The 14,820-nt window shown below is 40.4% G+C and overlaps 1 protein-coding gene across 1 annotated transcript in view; it reads right to left on the minus strand.

Annotated features, from left to right (window-relative positions):
- Window positions 1-1,151: 1,151 nt before the first annotated feature.
- LOC105074426 (uncharacterized) overlaps window positions 1,152-14,820 on the minus strand; it is a 34,644-nt gene continuing 20,975 nt past the window's right edge. Inside the window, exons 3-4 of the mRNA XM_074370916.1 lie at window positions 12,396-12,522; window positions 1,152-8,512 (exon numbers count right to left, since the gene is read on the minus strand). Coding sequence (XP_074227017.1) covers window positions 7,029-8,512; window positions 12,396-12,522 — 1,611 coding nt within the window. The 3' untranslated portion in view covers window positions 1,152-7,028. The remainder of the gene's footprint in view (window positions 8,513-12,395; window positions 12,523-14,820) is intronic.

The raw sequence follows: 14,820 nt of genomic DNA on the forward strand, positions 1-14,820 counted from the left end.
AACCGTTTTGTAAATTTTTATTCAGATATAGTCAAGATGCAATATCTTGTATCTATTTAAAGTGTATAAATTTTTACCTACATATAAATCTATGAAACCTCAAAATAATCACAGTGAACATGTCTATCATCCCCATTTACCTCATGTCATTTTATCTGTCCTTCCGCTCCCTGGACCTCCAGACCACCCCTGATTTACTTTCATTTATAATAGATTATTTTGTATTTTCTAGAATTTGATAAGATTTTATTCATAAAATGTTTACTGTGCTTTTTGTTTTCTGGTTTCATCCACGGTTTATAAATATTCTGAGATTCTTCTGTGATCCTTATCTAAATAGTTCATTCTTTTTATTGATGAGTAGAGTCTTTTCTATATTTTTTGTTTATCCATTCACCTGGTTATGGGCAATTTAAGTTTTTTCGTTTTGGCTGTTGTAAATAAAGGTGCTAGAATATTTGCGTGTAATTCTATATGTATGTATGTATGTTTTTTCACTTGTGTTAGTAACTTAATGTACAATGCCTAAGTCATAGAATAGGTGAAAGTTTAACTTATAAAACTGCCAGACTGTGACATAAAATGTTTGTTTGCATTTACATACACACCAGGAGTATGTAAAATGCTTCTACATTTTTGCCAATAGTTAATATGATCAATCTTTTGAATTTCTTAATTGTTGAATTTAATAAGCGGTAGTTTTAATTACATCTGCCTAAGGACTTATGAGGTTGAACATTTTTTTTTGTTTTTTTGCCATCTGTGTATCTTCTTGGTAAAATGTCTGTTCATATCTCTTGCTCATTTCCTTTTTCATTAGCAAATAAATAGCTCATTTTTTCCCCACAGTTACTTTGCATGCTGTATACAACGTAATTATCACATACACAATATACTTTAAGTTTAATCTGTATTAGTCCCATATTCTTAAGTGTGGACTTCCAGTAATACAAGTTTAAGTCCTGGTTTGCACTGTTTTCTAATTTCCCTGATGTAAATATGCCCACTGCAGCCAGTTTCAAACTGCCAACATGGTATCACTAAACGTGGAATTAGGAAGAGTTGCCAGAGGTATGTCATTCTAATTCCACCATAAGTGTCCAGTAGCTACAATAACCTGTAGGACACAGATGATATAAAACATAGTACAATTATTAGAAAGTGATGTCTTGAATATTTGTTTAATGAAAGTATAATTAACTTATAAACTGCACATATTTAAATGTACATTTTGATGTTTTGATACATCCTTACATGCCTGAAACAAAATTTTCATTGGAAACAAAAGACAGTCTATAATATTTGCACTTGCTCAGTAAATTATTCAGTTAAATACATCAATTATTTAAAAAAACAGAAACAGCAGACAAGCTACTTAAAGTACAGGCAATTCTTGAGGGAAAAAAAAAACTTTGAAGACATTTTCCTCAAAGGATCAGTAAGAATGCACATTAAAAATTGAGATGGAATTTTCCATTTTATTTTGGAGTCAAAACTACACTGTTTTAAGTATGAATCCTCTGGAAGTTTGTGTCTTTGTTCTTGTTGACAGAAAAGCCGTAAGTAATCCAACATAATTCATAATAATTGGGGTACTGTAAAATGATTGGAGAATTTCAATAAATTTTAAAACATTCCGAGGGAGCACAGTTATAATTTAAAGCATTTTAACTTTAGACATTCTCAATATTATCACCCATATTTAACAGAAGGGCAAATTTTAGCCCCTAATTTCTAAAGTTATTCAGTGTATATAAACTAGGATTAATTGAAATCTCTCTTTTGCTCTGCCTAGCATATTTTAGTTGTCATATCGGGTACATGCTGTAATGACAAGTCCAATTAGCAGTAATATTTTGGAGTAGAAATCTGTTTTTCGCAGATCCAGGGTTGGGCCTTGAAGTGTGCACCTTCAGAGCTACAACCACAGCGCTGTACTCAGGCATCTAACAGGAGCCAAGACAGTGCTATGGAATGACTCAAACAACCGGGAGATCAGATCAAGTGAGAAGACACGCTACTGGATGTCAGTGAATGTGAACATCACTGGAAGGATCCACAACCATAAAGTCTGTTTCCCTTCAGACTTAGCCAGGTGGGGAGGAAAACATTTGTGTTAAATTTATCCTCATACGTATTTACAGGAACATTTTTAAGTAAATTTAAAGAGAAAATAACAAAGTAGTTGGCAAAATAAGAGAATGTAATCAATGAAATGAGCAAAGTTTTAAAAAGGCCAGAAATCATGTTGAAAGACGTATCAAAAAATATATTTAATCTGCAAGTAAGGTTTATTACCCTGAAGTGAGAAATAACCAATTTTGTTTAGGTGTGAGACACCACCGTAGGTGTTAGGTTCCTAGGAGGAATGGCATCTCATGGTGGATTACTGCTTCATTGGTCCCATCTCTCAGACCCCAATACCTCACATGATTCAAATGAACGAGGCTGTTCAGTCTTCACAGGCCGGTACTTTGCTGTTATGTGTATTCTATTCAGTGCCTGTTTCAACAGCCTCTCCACCTACATAGGAACTTAATACTATACAGCTTTACTCAGTTGTCCACGGGGTACCTCAGAAGTTCAGCCATCACATACAACCTCAGCTGGCAAGAACTTAATTGGATCCAGCTGTCCCCAGGCACCCGAGTAGGGTGCAACATTGATGACACCCCTTGTGAGGGGATCTGCTAGACACTCATGCAGGACATACAGTCATGGTCGTGCTTAGACAGAGGGCAGGTGGGCTGTTGCACAGCACAGGTTTCAGCGTCGTGCCACACCAGCAGAATTCTTAGCTTCATCCAGTGTGCCTAAGGGCCGCTGTATTGCTGATGTATTTAAAAGGCAACTGATTTTGTTGCTTCCATCAATCTCAAGCAATTTATATATATACATAGATGTACATATATATACAAGTATTTATATATATAAATACACACACACACACACTTCTATCAGTTATATGTGGAAAATTCAACTGGTCATTTAAAATTTATTATTTTTAATTTTTTATTTGAAATATAATTGATGTACAATATTTTATTAGCTTCAGTTGTACAGAATGATTCAATATTATTAGATTACACACCATTAAGGTATTACATGATAGTGGCTATAATTCTTTGTCCTATTCAATATATCATTCTTGCTTATCTATTTTATACATAGTAGCTTGTCTCTCTTAATCCCATACCCCTAATTTGCCCCACACCCCCTCCTCTCCTTTGGTAACAACTAGTTTATTTGTGAGATGTTCCCCCCTATTTTTCACATATGTTCAGTTGTATTATCTTTTGATTCCACATGTAAGTGATACCATACAGTACTTGTCTTTTTCTGTCTGGCTTATTTCATCAGGCATAATATTCTCTAGCTCCGTCCAACTGGCTACAAATAGCAGAATTTTATTCGTTTTATGCCACAGCTAATACTACAGTGTTTATATATACAGCAAATCTTTATCCATTCGTTGATGGTCGTTTGGGTTGCTTCCATGTCAAGGTTTCTGTAAATAATGCTGTTGCGAACTTTGGATTAGTGGTTTTGTATTTTCTGGATATATATTCAGGAGTGGAATTGCTGGATTATATGATGGTTCTAATTAGTTTCTCAGGAACCTCAGTACTGTTTTCCCTAGTGGCCGCACCAGTTTACATTTCCACCAACAGTGTACAAGTGTTCCCTTTTCTCCACATCCTCGCCAACATACGGTAGTTGTAGAATGTTTGCTGACAGTCATGCTGACAGGTGAGAGGTACTATTTCATCATTATTTTGGTTCCATTTCTCTAATAATTAGCAGTGTTGAACGTGTTTTCAACATGTTCAAGATGTCCCTGTTAGCCATTTCTATGTCTTTGCAGTGTTTGAGGACTTCTGCACATTTTTAAATTGGATGGTATGTATTTTCTTGATACTGAGTAGCATGACCTTTTTATATTATTTTTTGGTATTAGCTCCTTATTGGTCTTATCACTTACAGATATTTCCTCCCATTCAGTAGGGTGTCTTTTCCTTTCATCAGTGGTTTCCTTTGCTATGCAAAGGGAAAGGTTTTTAATTTAATTAGGTCCCATTTGATTATTTTTGCTTGGATTTATCTTAGGAGACAGAGCCATAAAAATGTTGCTATAATGTATATCAATGAATATTCCAGCTATATTCTCTTTTAATAGTTTTCTGGTTTCAGGTCTTACATTTAGGCCTTTTTTTTTTTTTTTAAATTGAAGTATAGTCAGTTCACACTGTTGTGTCAATGTCTGGTATACAGCATAATGTTTCAGTCATACATATACATACATATATTTGTTTCCGTGTTGTTTTTCACTGTAGGCTACTACAAGATATTCAGTTTAATTCCCTCTGCTATATGGTAGAAACTTGCTTATCTGTTTTATACGTATTAGTATCTGCAAATCTTGAATTCCCAATTTATCCCTTCCCCCTGCCTTCCCTTGCTGGTAACCATAAGTTTGTTTCTATGTCTGTGATTCTGTTTTGTAAGTTCATTTGTGTCTTTTTTTTTTTTTTAGATTCCACATATAAGTGATATCATGGTATTTTTTCCTCTTTCTGGCTTACTTCACTTGCAATGAAGGGTGCTAGCATTCAAAACCTACCACACTGAGTCCCCAGTTGTGCTGGTGTACACTAATACCTTGAATACTTTTATATGCAATTTAGTTACTAGAATATGAAAGGGCTCTTTTATTTCAGAAATGCATTCTAATAATATATGCATTTGACACGATACCCAAAGTTATAAATTAAAAAACCACTAACAGCATGGTACAAACACACATGCACACACAGACACACAAAAGTATGAAAATAATAAATGATGTAAGATTGGGGAAGGGTCCACCAGGCTTTACACACAGCCATTACATTTATACATAGATTTAAAAATAGTCATTACAAAAGTTGAATATGTTCTTGCATCAGTAATCCTAATATTGAACATAACTTAAAAATGTTAAGAGGAAACTTGGTCTGAGTTGTACAGGAATACCACATCAAAGTGTACGTTTTAAATATGTGAAATTTTAAGTCAACAATACATCCATTAAACTATTATTAAATCAAATATGAAAAACCTGTCACTTTATAATCATTTTTCTATGGTTTATTAGCTACATTCTTAAAATTACTTGCAGCTACTGTACCTGTATGGTGGAAAAAATATAATGGTGGGCTACTAGCAGTAATTCCCAGTCCCATGTTCAGTGATATCAAGTTGGCAGTTTGACATTGCCTATGTTGGGAGTATTTACACCAGGGAAATAGGCAAACACTACAAACAAGGGTTTGATTTTCTGTGTCATTGAATGTCTGGACTTAAGAGTGAGGGAGTATACATATGTTAATAATGGAGATTCATCTTAAATGTGAGTATGTGGCCATTACATTATGCATAGTGAAAATATTGAGGAAAAATGTGAAAATATTCTTTTAGTATTCCAAATCACTATTCCATGCAGAAGAGAAGTCATTCACATTATTGCTCAATAAGTGAAATCTCAAACAGTTGTCTTTGGGATTTCCTATTCTCCTACTTCTCAATGAAAGGCAAAGCAGCCAAAATTCACAAAATAAAGGCAGGCAAAAACGGGAATAGAAATTTAACTAAAGAACACTAACAAGTGAATAATAGACACACAAAAGAAACACAACTTCAAAAGTCCTGGGAGAAATGCAATTAAAATCATAATCACTTTATCGTGGGGTTTTAGTTTCCACTGAAGTGGTCAGCCTACCCTCAGCTTTTAATCTAAGTTTGATGAAATGTGGTTCCCAATAGCCCAGGCAAGCTCTTGCAGATTAACAATTGTAATTTGATAATTTACATCATCCTGGTAAGGTGAAGAGAGCAGTGGGCCAAGGTAAGAGGGTGACAGGGAAGAGCCTTGGGGATGGGGATATGTGAGAGCCACAGCGGACACTCAGTCCTCCACTGCCTCACAGTACCCAGACCAGTGACCTCATCAACTGAGAAACTGGGTGACAGGGATATCATGATGCAAGACTTGTGAATATGATGGACAAGTCCTTGGAAACCAACTACTACATATGGCAGTTGAGGCCAGTGTCATATCTGGGGTGATGCTGAATACCCTCTGGGGATGCCTAGCTTGATGCTGCTGTCCCTCTGAGGAACTACACAGGAGAGATGTTTTCAGGAAGATACGTACTGGGGGAGGTGGAGGAGAAGGTTGGGTGGAGATACTTTACCCTTCAGGAAGGTTGTGGTTACTTCGGAGGGGGAGGGGGACAGATACGTCTCTGCAGGAGAGTCCCTGTTGGGAAGGACAGAAGTAAAGGCAGTGGACGTGTGGAGTGTTGAAGAACCACTTTCATCAATGCCCTCGCAGCCGTGTCCCCTTGTGGAAGTCCCTCAAACTGAGCAGCAGATCCCTAGTTTCAGAATGAGGATAATAATAGATTCTAAGCACCTGGCAGGTTGTCTAGACAAATGGGGTCATTCACAGAATGCCATCAGAGTTGGCTCTGAATAAAAAGACCCTCCTGTACAGCAGCGCGGGATGGGTGTAAGAGCAAGGCACCTGGACTGGGGCAACAGAGGGTGTTAGGATGGACAAGGAGTTGTTAAGAGTTTCTACAGAGGGTTGGGAGGGAAAAACTAGAGCAATGACCAGAATCTCCATGCCTCAAATGAGGCAACCTGGCGTTGAATCCTAAATCCCTGTCCAAGCTGGGAGTTCACAAGATGACACTCCCTCTCTGGGCCTCAGTTTCCGCCCTAGAAATGGTCTCTTGGCTGCAGGCCTAATGCAGTTGCGTCCTCCCAACCTCTTACCACCTCAAACTCCTACACCCCGAGTGTGGTTCTCATTCACTGCATTCACAAGGCCCCTTTTCCAGTGTGAACCTTCTGATGTTGAAGCAAATGGCTCTTTTGGGTAAAAGACTTATCACATTCCCTGCACTAATAAGGCCTTTCTCCAGTGTGAACTCTCTGATGACAGAGGCCAGACAGCAGTAAAAGGTTTCCCACATTCACTGGGCTCAAGGCTTTTCTCCACTGTGAACCCTCTGATGATAACGAAGACCAGAACTACCCATAAAAGATTTCCCACATTCACTACACTTGTAAGGCCTTTCTCCAGTGTGAACTCTCTGATGATAACGGAGGCCAGACCTATCAATAAAAGATCTCCCACATTCACTGCACTTAAAAGGCTTTTCTCCACTGTGAACTCTCTGATGATAACGAAGGCGACACCTAGCAGTAAAAGTTTTCCCACACTCATTGCACTCATAAGGTTTTTCTCCATTGTGTACTCTCTGATGTGTAAGGAATCTGTAGGTGTCAGCAAAAAATTTCCCACATTCAGTGCATTCATGATGCCCTTCTCGAGTGTGAACTCTCCGATGGTAACGGAGGCCAGCCCTACCAATATAAGATTTCCCACATTCATTACACTTAAAAGGCCTTTCTCCAGTGTGAACTCTCCGATGATAACGAAGGCCAGACTTTCCCCTAAAAGATAACCCACATTCACTACACTTATAAGGCTTTTCTCCAGTGTGAACTCTCTGATGTACACGGAAGTTAGATTTCCTGTTAAAGAGTTTTCCACATTCATTGCACTCATAACGCCTTTCTCCAGTGTGAACTCTCTGATGTTGAGTGAAGTTGCACCTCCGGATAAAAGATTTGTCACATTCCTTGCACTCATAAAGCTCTTCTCCAGTGTGGATTCTCCTGTGCGTACTGAGGTGGAGGCTTCGGCGAAAGGATTTCCCACACTCGCTGCACTTGTAAGGCCCTTCTCCAGCATGAACTCTGTGATGTGTAAGGAAACTGGATTCCCTGCTGTAACATTTTCCACGTTGGTTGCATTCACACGGGTTTTCTTCAGGGGGAACTTTCTGGAGCTCTTGAATAAGGTTACACTTTTTGGTGCAAGCTTTCCCACAACTGCTGCACTCACCCAACCCTTCACTACAGAGGGCTCTTCCATCCTGAACAAGCACATTTGTCTGGCTGGAGGCTTTCCTGCATTCTCCCCAGCTGGGATGACTCCTTCCACTCTGAAAAACAGCTCCACACTCACTACTGTTGTTTACTTTCTTCCTGGGATCAGCGTCCTGTTGCTGAAGTCCCATGTTGGCCAAGAAGTCCTTCCCAATTTCCCTACAGGTAAAGAGATTCCTTGATGCATGGGCTGTGCAGGTCTTCAAAAATGAGGCTCTCCACAGATCACATCTGAAGGGTTTGTCTCTAACGAGCTGCCTCTGGTGCTGCTGAAGGTTTGCAGTGAAATAGAATTGTTTCCCACATGCTCCACATGTGTATGATTTCTGCCCCCTATTTCTTCCTGCATGTTCAGCCAAGTGGAGGATGTCTCTAATGACTGGAACACACATCCTACAGGGCTGGGACTTCTCAGGAGACACACCTGCTTTGGGGGTCCTGGTCTGTGACACTCCTAGAAATACGCTCTGTTCAGAAGATGTCTCTCCATCCTTGACTCCATGACAGGAACCTGGAAACAATCAAGTGATGATGAAGTACATGTTGACTTGGGGTGGTGGGCACTATGGGGAGTGACACACTCCCACAATTGTACCTCTGACACGTGAAACTACCAGGCCACGGAACTGTGTTCAGCAAATGGAGTTGGTGTCAAATTGAGGAAGCAGCTGCTCTGCATTACTGGGTTTTCAGTTCACAAAACTGAGGAGGCCTCAGCAAGAACAAGGCAGAAGAATCAGATATGGCCCCAAAATGAAAGGCATGTTCTACAGTTTACTCCTCTATCAATGGCTTTTACCAGGACCACACCTGCTGGTGATACGTGATATTGTGCAGAAATGTATGTCCAGGCACAAGAAAATCTGCCTGGAAAAGCTGGTGTTCAAGGACATTAAAGGATACCTGTGTGTTTCAGGACACGAACAGTGTCAGAACTTAGCATGGTGAAAACAGTGTGAAAAACCATATGAGATAAGTGGTCTAGAGATTTTGTAGATTCTGTAAAAAGAGGAACAAAGAACAAGGACAATGAATAGAAAATGGCAACCAATATGTTGGATATTTAAACTGTGACAATATATTAAATGTCAATACTTTAAGGGCACCAGTTAAAAGAGAGACTATCAAAGTGTACCAAAACACAAGGCTCAACTATATGTTCTCTCCAAGAAACCCACTTTCAACATAAAGATGCATATAGATCAAAAATAAATGGACAGAGAAAGACATGCTAAGACCAATCATTAAAAAAGTGGTAGTAACTATATTACTATCAGAGCAGATTTCAAATAAGCAAAGATTAGGGATAAAGAGAATGACACAATGGTAAACAGGTCAATTCTCTACGACATACAACAATCCTCAACGCCTTTGTCTAAAAACAGAATGTCAAAATATAAGGCAAAACAAGTACAAATAGATGAACCTGCAATGACAGTTGGAGTCTTCCTTCAACACCCCTCTATCAGAAATGGACAGATTCAACACACAGAAAATTTGTAAGGATACTGTGGAAATGAAAAGCACCATCATCAATCAACTGGATATAATGGACACCTATAGACTACGAGGCAACTCCATCCAACAACAACAACAAAAAATTACAAGCCTTCTCCAGCTGATGAGGAACATTCACAAAATAGGTCACATTCTTGGCCACAAAACACACCTCATGATTTAAAGAACAGAAAACAACAATATCTGTTCTCAGACCACAGTGGAATTTGAGTAGAAACCAGTAACTGAAAGATACATGGAAAATCCCAAAATACTGAGAAATTTAAAAATACACTTCCAAATAATATATAGGTCAAAGAAGATAGCTCAAGAGAAATTTTAAGATAGTTTAAAAGAAACAAACAGGCCACTTGTCCAAATATGACAATGTTCATAGGGAAATTTATAGCATTTAAGGCTTATATTAGAAAAGAAGATCTGAAATCCATAATCTGTGTTTCCAATGCTTAGGAAACTAGAATGGGAGACTATTACATACAAAGGAAGAAGCAGCATAAGCCAAAAAAGGTTGATTCTTTACAAGGACTGATATAGTAAAAAAAAATTCTAGTCAGGCTAATGAAGAAAAACAGGGCGAAAACACAAATTATGAATATCAGAAATGAAAGAGGAAATATCACTACAGATACTGTGAACATTAAAAGGATAATGATGAAATATATGACACTCTTCAAACCCATAAATTTGATAAGTTAGATGAAATGGATCAATTAGCTGAAAGATACAGTACCACAACCCACACAAGAAGAAATAGAGTATCTGAATAGGTCTATGTCTATTAAAGAAATTGAATCAATAATGAATACCCTCCCAAAACAGAATGCAACTGGCCCATATTGGTTCACTGGTGTATTTTGTCAAACATTTAAAGAAGAGATTATAGAATTCTCTACAATCTCTTTCAGAAAATAAAAACAGAGGGAATACTTCCTAACTCATTCTATGAGGCCAGCATTACTCTAACACCAAACAAGACACACAACAAAACTGTAAACCAATGCCTCTCATGAACATAGATGCAGTAATTCTCAAAAAATATGAGTAAGTTGATTCAAACACTGTATAAAACAAATTAGAAGCCAAGATCAAGTGGGGTTTATGCAAGGTATAGAAGGCTGGTTCAACATCTGAAAATCAATTAATATAATCTGTATCATCCAAAAGAAACAGATGACCTCATCAGTAACTGCAGAAAAAGGACTGACAAAATCCAACAATCATTCACATGATAAAAAATCTCCATCCCCTAGTAAACTAAATAGAGAAGAAAAATTCAACTTGATAGTCTAAACAAAACCCGACAGCTATCATAATACTTACTAAAGAAGCTTTCACACTAAGATGAAGAAGGCAAGTATGTTCCCTCTTACCAGTCCTTTTCAACTTTGTACTATAGAACACAATTAACGTAATGAGATGAGAAAGTTACATAAGAGGTATACTGACTGGGAAGAAAAAATAAAATTGTCTTCATTCAAACACTCAGGTGGGGGATTGTTGATTCAAACCACTCCCTATCAAAATCTCATTGACATCCTCAAGAAACAGAGAACCTCATCCTAAAATTCATATAGATTTTCAAGGGATTCCAAACAGCCAATTATGAAAAAGAACAAAACTGAAGGACTCACAGCACCTTACTTCTAACTTTATTACAAAGCTACAGTAATCAAAATAGCCTGCTACTGCCATAAAGTCAGAATCATATTCCCATTAAATAGAACAGAGAATATTGTCTAAAAATAAACCCATATATGATTAAATTTTAACAAGACCATTACCATTCAGTAAGAACAGTGCTTTCAACAAACGTTACTGAGAGAACTGGATATCCTTATGCCCAAGAATGAAGTTAAACCTTAACCTAGCACCCTATACAAAAATTCACTCAAAATGAATCAATTGCCTAAGTGCAAAAGCTGAAACTATAGAATTCTTAAAAAAGGGAGAAAAGTCTCAATTGTTGGATTCAGCCATGATTTCTTGACGATGACAACAATGGCAGAAGCAACACAAACTGGATTTCATAAACTGAATAATGTTTGTGGCATAACTTTAACTTACGCATTATTATGTGTCCATTATACCTCAGTGATGATGGGGAAAATCAACTGTACAACTTTCATACATCAAAAGACACGATGAACACAGGAAAAAGGCAACCACAGAATGTGAGAAAACATTTGCAAATCATATATACAACAAGGGATTAATACCCAGATTATATGGATAAAGCCTATAACTTAAAAATAATGAAAAGGCCAACCTGATTAAAAAAATGAAAAGGGACTTCATTAAGTTTTTTTGAAGATAAACAAATGGCCAATAAGCATACCATTAGGGAATCACAATTGAAATGGTAAAGATATTCCTCTTCACACCAACTAGGACAGCTATTATCCAAAGAACAGAATATAAGAGATGCTGCCATGGATGTAGAAGAACTGGAACCTTGGGAAAGTGCCTTGCAAGAAAAGCTCATAGTCTGTTTTATTAGTGACTGTGTCAATAACAACAGTTTGTTGCACAGTCAAGCACAACTCAACCTCGAGTATAAGAATGGAACAAAATTTGGATACCATGGATTTGGACAGTCACCTGGCCAAAGAGAGGACAAGCAAAGAGGGGTCTATCAGGCTGACTGTAAGACTGCTGATCCTGAATCCTTACCTGCAAGGCTTGGGGGCTACAGATGTAGGGGCACTAGGGAGTAGGGATGCACTCAGCATCCCCATAGTAACCACAGCACCTACGCAAGTAATTGTACAAGAAAGGAGCACCCATGGTCCAAAGGTGAGAACAACAAAGCTGCTCCTGGAAAAAGGGAGAAATACAGAGCCTAGTTCAGGGAATATGGGTGGGTGTGAGGACCTTACCCAGCATGGATACAAGGGCAAAGTTCTCCAGCATCACATCAAGGTACAAGCATATCTGAACTTCATCAAGCAGACACCATTCCTCCCAGGAGAAGTACACGGCCACATCCTCAAAGGTCACACTGCCCTGCAAAAACAGGGACAAACAAAATCATAAATAGCCTCACTCCCGAAAACCCACAGCCCATCTTCCCACACATCTACCCTACTGCCTGACCAGATGGAGCCTGAAGATCTGGGTAAGAAAACCTCCCTCCCCTGGGTACAGCTCAGTGGTAGAGCGCATGCTTACCATGAGCAAGGTCCTGGGTTCAATCCCCAGTACCTCCATGAAAGAAAAGAAAGAAAGAGGAATTTAAAAAAACAAAAAACAATACCAAACCTCCCTGCCCTGATCTGAACCTCCCATGGCCTCCAGAATAAACAGGCAGTCATTTCAAGCCGAACTCCTGCTCTTCCCTGCTGGTTATTCCCACCAGAAATTACCTAAATGAGCTGAGCCTCACCTCAAAATAGTTTCACATAATGGTACCTGTCCCAGCAGTAACCATCCAAATCTCTTTCCATCAGTAGTGGGAAATGAAAACCTCATCCATATACCCTGACGTGGACTCAGGACCCCGAGATTTGGGTTCCTCAGGGTGCCCAAACAAAACGACTGGGAGAATCGCAGGTGAAGAGCCCCAAGACACCTCAAATACAGAGTGATGTGCGCAGGGCTCAGAACAAATTGGCGACTGGGAAAAACTCCACTTAATGAAACTGTTTCTGCAGCCCTGGCAGTCTGCGGGAAGAGGTGGCCATGGAGGAAAGTGACCGTGGCGGTTCTCCGGGGGGGCTCAGGCCTTCCCTGGACTGACCAGTACCTGCCGGGAACCTTGGGCTGACTAATCTCCGCCTCTGTCCTCAGTGCTACCTCTTAACCACTTGTGACCTGGGAAAAGCCACAACAGCCCTCTGCCTCGATGTCCTCCTCATCAGCCCCTACATTCTGTACTTCCACTGAACTCTCCATGGCTCCCAAAGCCCTAAGAATTAAGATATAATCACTCCTCCACCACTCCAGGTGCAACTGAGCCTCAAACTTTGTTCTTCGGAGAAAGAAGATAGACTCCAGGTTCCACGAAGTTCCCAGTTCACTTGCATCAGAGACACCACACGACACTGGTGGGCAGAAACAGGGACCCCGTCCCGAAAGCCTCACGGTCCTGGACCAGGGGCCTGGGCTAAAGAGACGGAAACAGGCGCCCCCCGCTCGGGGCGTTACTATCTGGGTGGGAAACGGGCAGGGGAGAACCCGCAGTTGCAGCACTTACCTGAGCCCCGACCCTCAGCGCAGCCGCCGCCATCCGAGCCTCTGCGCGGAGCAGAGTGGCCGCAGCCTAGTGACCGGGTCGGCTCGGCACCGACACTCCTCGCAGGCGGCGGTGTCCCCGACCCTCACACCCGCCCCCGTGCAGCGTGGACAGAGCCTCCTCCTGCGCCTTCTAGGCCGTCACGTCGCTCCCCTCACGGGACACGCAACCTTCTCACGTGGCCAACAGACTCCACAGCAACCAAAATGGCCGCCAAGTAGGCGCCGGAAGCCCCTCCCCGAAATGTTCGCTGACCCGGAAACGCCTCCTTTCTGGGTTTTCATTGGACTAACGTCGCTGCCCCTTGACGCAAAATCTTCTGGGTAACGTAGTGCCAAGGCCTCTGAGAAGGACGCCCCACAAGAGAATAACCAGGAAAAGAGCCAAGGACCACCGCGGGGGGCACTGGGAAATGGCCCCTAGGATGGGGGAGGGATTCATCCTTCTGAAGAGGGCAGCAGAACCATAGCGGAGGTGGGGTGCTGAAAGCATTGAGGGCCTTAGGCACTACTGATCACTGAAGTGTTTGAACAGTATCTCAGACTCCGCGAGTCCAACCCAGGTAACTGGAAGCACATAAACATTATCCTATTGCTCTTGAAATACATACAGCCTGAAGTGTGAAAGTCACTTTTTGACATGGAGGAAGTCAGACAGGACCATGAAATATGGAGAGGAGATATTGGGCAGCTCTAAAGCAGATGGACAAGGGGAAGAGCACTGCTTCTCTTTCCCACAGAAAAGGCTCTTATGCCTGTATAGTTAGCAATTGTGCCCAACTCAGTGAGAAACACTGATGTGTATGATCAGGCTACCCAAGAAGGCTGTTGTCTTGCTCTTTGAACCTCCCCTGTTCCATTAGTCCCTGCTTCACCTAGGCTCCTCACAGAACTCACCCTTCCCTGTTAATCATAGAGCCTAATCAGTAAGTGCCTGCTTAGTTGCCCACCCTCCTGATCCCCTGCACTAGCCAATGATTGTTCTAACCTGTACATCAGGTTTCACTTTGATATTTTATGAAAGGGGCAGTGAGGGGTGTTCCTCTGTTCATTTCCCTATAAGCCAACCTG

Source organism: Camelus bactrianus, chromosome 9 (genome assembly GCF_048773025.1).
Source record: "Camelus bactrianus isolate YW-2024 breed Bactrian camel chromosome 9, ASM4877302v1, whole genome shotgun sequence".
Classification (NCBI taxonomy): Eukaryota; Metazoa; Chordata; class Mammalia; order Artiodactyla; family Camelidae; genus Camelus; species Camelus bactrianus.